Raw genomic sequence first — 5,719 nt, forward strand, 5'->3', positions numbered from 1 at the left:
CAGAGGAAGGGGTAGAACCAGCTGTTATTAAATAGGCCGACGAAGGCTACAGAGCTCTCTTTTTCCTGGGATTCCATGGGCGAAGCATAGGCGAGATAGGCCATTCGTATAAACTGTAAATCTGTTTGTTGAAATTAAATAAATTAAATTAAATTATTAACTTTACGTGTTTATTTGAAGTAGTCCACCTCCCCTTAGTTTGGTAGATTACATCAGAACTGGGGATAATCAACGCCCACCATGGGAAAACGGAAACGCGCCAAGCACGTGCGTGCGCGTTCAACTTCTACTTCAAGTAGCAGCAGTGGTCGGACGAGAACTCCGTCACCTCCACCGAAACAAAAAAGAAAGGAAAAGAAGAAAACAAAGGTATCACGTAAGGCTGATACCTCAACTGTAAGTACAGATAAAGCTTCTACTGTGGTGAACAATATTATACCGGAATTTGATCCTTTACGAGACGACATAGGTGCTTGGCTTAATATTATTCAATCTTACGCTAAAACTTTTTCATGGTCAGATGGTGTGGTTAAATTTCAAGCGCTTAGCAAACTAAAAGGGTCCGCTAAGACCTGGTACGATTCTTTATTGCGTACGGAACAAGAGTGGCCTTCGTGGCGTTGGGCGGACTGGCGCCGTAGGTTAGCATCTAGCTTTCAAATAAGACGTGATATGTTTTTACTTTTGAAAGAAATAGTAGACAAGAAACCGACTGATAATCAATCATTGTACGAGTTTTATTTCGAACAGAAGAGCAAAATCGATCGTTTGTCATTAAATTTCTCGGAAATGGATATTGTATCAATAATTGTTGGCAATATAGGAGATTCTGGGATAGGCGCGTCAATCGAAGCAAGCAATTTTACAACGTGCGATAGCTTGGCAAGTTTCCTTCACGGACGTACTTACAAATCCAGAACCTCAAAACAATTTAGTTCAAATATACGTGATGGACAAGGCAAGATAGGTGCACATGTCACTACCACTTCTGCAAAGGTACTTACAGGTCAGTCAGGCTCGAGTCAGACCGCTCCGTCCAATAACAATCAGGTTCATAACCAAACTCAACGAAAACCAATTGAATGTTACGTATGTGGTGGTAATCATAAGAAAACAAATTGCGACAAGTTAAATCGAAAATGTGAATTTTGTGGCAAACGGGGGCATGATGAAGCCGCGTGTTTTCATAAAAAACATTCAACTAAAACCGAAAAACAGGAAGAGACTAAACTCATTTCTACCGTCAATTCACGCGATAAATTTATAAAAAAGATTTACGTTAATGACACCTACTATTATGATGCATTTATAGACATGGGGAGTAGTTGTTCATTAATATCACAATCACTGGTGAACAAATACTCTCTTAAAAGTATTCCTTTGCCATCCCCCGTCTTGCTGCATGGTTATAAAAAGGATATTTCTGAATACGTTCAACAGAAGGTAGTACTTGATTTTAAATTGGATTCGGTGTGTTTAAAGAATATTGATTTCTATATTATCAATGATTTAGACGACCGTGAAATGTTAATTGGGCGAAACGTGACTGAACGAGCTGACTTGGTATACTCGCGGGTAGGGAACCGCCTCCTGTTTGATTATGCGAAAACATTTGCAGAGTTTTGTAACAATATCGCAGAATTTGAATTGGACGCGGATTCTCATCATAGCGAATTAACAGCACTCTTTAGGACTTATAGAGACTGCGTTGCGTCTAACACTAAAGAGTTAGGAAAGGTGGCTAACCATGAAATGATTATTGAGGTTACTAACCCGCAACCTATTCAATGCAGACCCTTTAGGGCATCTCATGCTGACAGAAAGATAATTAGAGAAATGGTTAACGAGCTCTTAGAAAATAAAATAATCTGTGAAAGTAACTCGCCATATGCGAGCCCCGCATTACTGGTTAATAAGAAAAACGGGGAAAAAAGGCTGTGCATTGATTACAGGTTGCTAAATAAAGTCACGGTTAAAAAACAATACCCCATGCCTCGTATAGAAGATCTTGTTGATAGGCTTCAGGGTCATAAATGTTTCACAAGCTTAGACTTAAAGAGTGGGTATTACCAAATTCCCATGCACCCGGATTCGGTAGACAAAGTAGCGTTTATTACGGAAGATGGCCACTACTCCTTCCTTCGGGTCCCTTTTGGGTTAGTCAATGCCCCGTCAGTATTTCAAGAGATGATGAATAAAGTCCTAGGGAATCTCAGATTTGAAAATGTGATCCTATATTTAGATGATGTGTATTTGGTTACAGAAACTGTTGAAGAAAATTTGATATTGCTTGAACGGGTTCTAAAAATATTTCGCGAAAACGGCTTGACCCTGAACCTAAAAAAATGTCACTTTTTCAAATCTGAAATTGAGTTCTTAGGATATAAAATTAAACCTAATTGTGTCATGCCTAACCAATCCAAATTGGAAGCTGTAGGAAATTTCCCGGTCCCAAAAACCGTACACCAACTTCGACAATTTTTGGGCCTCATAAGCTACTTTAGAAAGTTTATAAAAAACTGCGCTATGATTTCTGCCCCATTGACGAGGTTGTTAAAGAAGGATGCGGTTTGGGTATGGGACACAGTTCATGAACAAGCGTTCCAGATATTGAAACATAAACTTACATCTGATAGTGTCTTGTCGATTTATGACCCAAATAAAGAACACATTTTGTATACGGATGCTAGTAGGGAGGGCCTTGCCGGAATTTTAATGCAAATTACTGATGAGGGTGAAAAGCCTGTGCATTACTATAGTCGGCAAACCACAAATGAGGAAAAGAAGTATCACTCATTTGAGTTAGAGCTGTTAGCTATTGTTTGCTCGCTTCAAAAATTCCGGTTGTACCTGTTAGGATCGTCTTTTAAGATTGTCACCGACTGTAACGCGGTCCGATACGCGTTGACTAAAAAGGAGATTATTCCCCGGATAGCACGGTGGGTTTTATCGACACAGGAGTTTGCATTCGATATTACACATAGAGAAGGAACGCGAATGCAACATGTAGACGCATTAAGCCGTAACCCCGTGCCATCCGGAGAAAAATCTGAGACTGAAATTGTTTTATCAATAACCGAAGCGGATTGGTTATTAACGGTTCAATTACAAGATCCTGAATTAAAACGCATTAGGGCGATAATTGAATCAGGGGACGCCGATAACAATAAAGACATTTTTACTAAGTATGAGGTTTTAGGAGGCAAAGTTTACAGAAGAACGTCCCAAGGCCGTCGTTGGGTGGTGCCAAAAAACTGCATATGGCAGATCATTAGATGTAACCACGACGAGTTGGGTCATTTTTCTGTAGACAAAACCATTGAACGAATAAGCTCACAATATTGGTTTCCTAGGATGAGACATATCTTAAAAAAATATATTAATAATTGTATTAACTGTATTTACTACAAAAAGAAAGGGGGGGCTAAAGAAGGTGAGCTGTACCCGTTGCCAAAATATGCAAGACCATACCACACGCTTCATCTTGATCATTTAGGCCCTTTTGTTAAAACTAAAAGTAAAAATCAATATTTATTGGTCGCTGTGGATGCTTTCACAAAGTTTGTGTTTATCTTCGCGGTAAAATCAACAAAAACTTCATGTGTTATTAGAGAACTTGAAAACCTGTCAAAAACGTTTGGTAATCCAAAACGTATAATAACCGATGCAGGTAGTAGCTTTACTTCAAACGAGTTTACTCAATATTGCACAAATAAGAACATACATTTGCATACGGTGGCAACTGGCATGCCTCGCTCGAATGGCCAGGTCGAACGTTTTAACAAAACTATCCTTGACGCGTTAAAAACACTAGGCGCCAATACAACCGATGACAGATGGGATCAGTACGTAAAAATATTACAGCAAGGTTTAAATAGTACCATACACAAAACTATACAAGCCGTCCCTAGTGAGGTTTTCTTCGGATATAGGTTACGTACAGATAGCGATAGTTTAGCGCCAGGATACGATGATAACCTGATAGACGTGACAAAGTTGCGTGAGAATGTAGATAGTAATATTAAGTCCAATGCACAGCATCAGAAAGAGAGGTTTGACCGATCTCGAACTAAAGCACCTGCATACAGTGTGGGAGACCTGGTTATGGTAACCATTCAAAGTCAGAGTAATGATGGTAAAAGCAAAAAGTTGTTACCTGTATACAAGGGTCCGTTTCAAGTCGGCAAGATTATGGGAAACGATAGGTATGAGGTGACGGAGGTAATTGGGAGTGAAAGGAGTAATAAAAAGTACACTGGAGTAACTGCGGCTGAAAATATGAAACGGTGGATCAATATTGATGATTGGAGTATTAATTAATATTCAATGTGTATAAAACCGTGTTGGCAAGGTAAGATTATAAGTAAAACAACCTTGCTTTGTTTATATTCCCTTCATTTTTATGATAAATACTAAATAAAACTTACGCCTATTTAAAATTTCAGTGCTATTCTATTTATTTCTTAAATAATAATATTTAAGTTTTTTAACTAAAATTACATATAAAGTTATTTTATACATATATAGTTCCTCACAAATTTAAAATGTCTTAAATAAAGTTCAGAGTTAAGATAAATGCTTCAACATATAATATGAATCTGCTTTGTGTATGACACGCGCTGTCAAAACTTGATCTGAAGTCACAGTGGAGGTTGTTATTGGTAAAAATCGAGTTGGATACACGTAAAATCTTAAATGTTGCGTGGCAAGCTTTTAAGTAGGTATCAACCGATGTGAAACCAAGGCGAACGTGTTTAAGTGAGAAAACCTCTTTGAACATAGGCGGCCTATAAAAGTAACTTACACTGTGGCTATCACTCGGGTATGAGTAAACAGCTATGTGTGTTTTGATAATTTTACACATTCTTAACCTACGTGTATGTTTCAGCATGTATCTTAACTCGTGAGGCGCCTGCGGCAGGCGCCATGCAGGACGGCCGTGTTGGCAATCGAGTGCAGCGGTGGCGCCACCTTGCGGAGGAGCGCGTAACTACGAGGAATGCCAGCACACCAATCGATGGCTCGAAGGCGCCATCTATCCGACGGCTAAGGAAACTGCTTCAAGACTGGTTAGGAGCAGAGGAAGGGGTAGAACCAGCTGTTATTAAATAGGCCGACGAAGGCTACAGAGCTCTCTTTTTCCTGGGATTCCATGGGCGAAGCATAGGCGAGATAGGCCATTCGTATAAACTGTAAATCTGTTTGTTGAAATTAAATAAATTAAATTAAATTATTAACTTTACGTGTTTATTTGAAGTAGTCCACCTCCCCTTAGTTTGGTAGATTACATGTCGATCTTTAAACGTCCATATCTAGCTAACTATAAAAAGTACAGAGGTGCCTCCTACAGTATATTTTTTGTTGTTAAGAACCCTTCCTAAAACGATGATTATAAATCAGTTTTTTCAAAAATAAAAAAATGCCATACAAATGTCGAAAAAACACCCTCTTCATAAATTGACCCATTTAATTCCAAAGTCATAAAGTCGGCCAATAAACAGGCAGAGACTAGCTGTCTCCACGCTCCACGATCGTGGTGAAGTTCGACTAATACAGACGATCCGAAAAAACGGAACCCTTATAGAACCCCTACGGATCACTCGGGTGTCTGTCTGTCTATCCGTCTGTCACAGCCTATTTACTCGGAAACTATTAGACCAATTAAGTTGAAATTTTGTACACATATGTAAATTAGTGACCCAAAGATGAACTTGTTTTT

General features: G+C 38.9%; 1 protein-coding gene across 1 annotated transcript; it reads left to right on the forward strand.

The window, feature by feature from the left end:
- The first annotated feature begins 204 nt into the window (after positions 1-204).
- LOC134664760 (uncharacterized) lies at positions 205-5,112 on the forward strand. Its single transcript, XM_063521504.1, has 2 exons — positions 205-1,876; positions 4,889-5,112. Exons 1-2 carry the CDS (start codon positions 241-243, stop codon positions 5,110-5,112), a joined length of 1,860 nt encoding a protein of 619 aa, XP_063377574.1. The 5' UTR covers positions 205-240.
- Positions 5,113-5,719: the final 607 nt, after the last annotated feature.

The sequence above is a fragment of the Cydia fagiglandana genome, chromosome 5 (assembly GCF_963556715.1).
Source record: "Cydia fagiglandana chromosome 5, ilCydFagi1.1, whole genome shotgun sequence".
NCBI classification, from domain to species: Eukaryota; Metazoa; Arthropoda; class Insecta; order Lepidoptera; family Tortricidae; genus Cydia; species Cydia fagiglandana.

Coding starts and splice junctions, on each gene's coding strand:
- LOC134664760 (XM_063521504.1), top strand. CDS start 241: ATGGGAAAACGGAAACGCGCCAAGCACGTGCGTGCGCGTTCAACTTCT. Junction 1,877..4,888: donor AAATAAAATAATCTGTGAAA/GTAACTCGCCAT, acceptor TGTATGTTTCAG/CATGTATCTTAACTCGTGAG.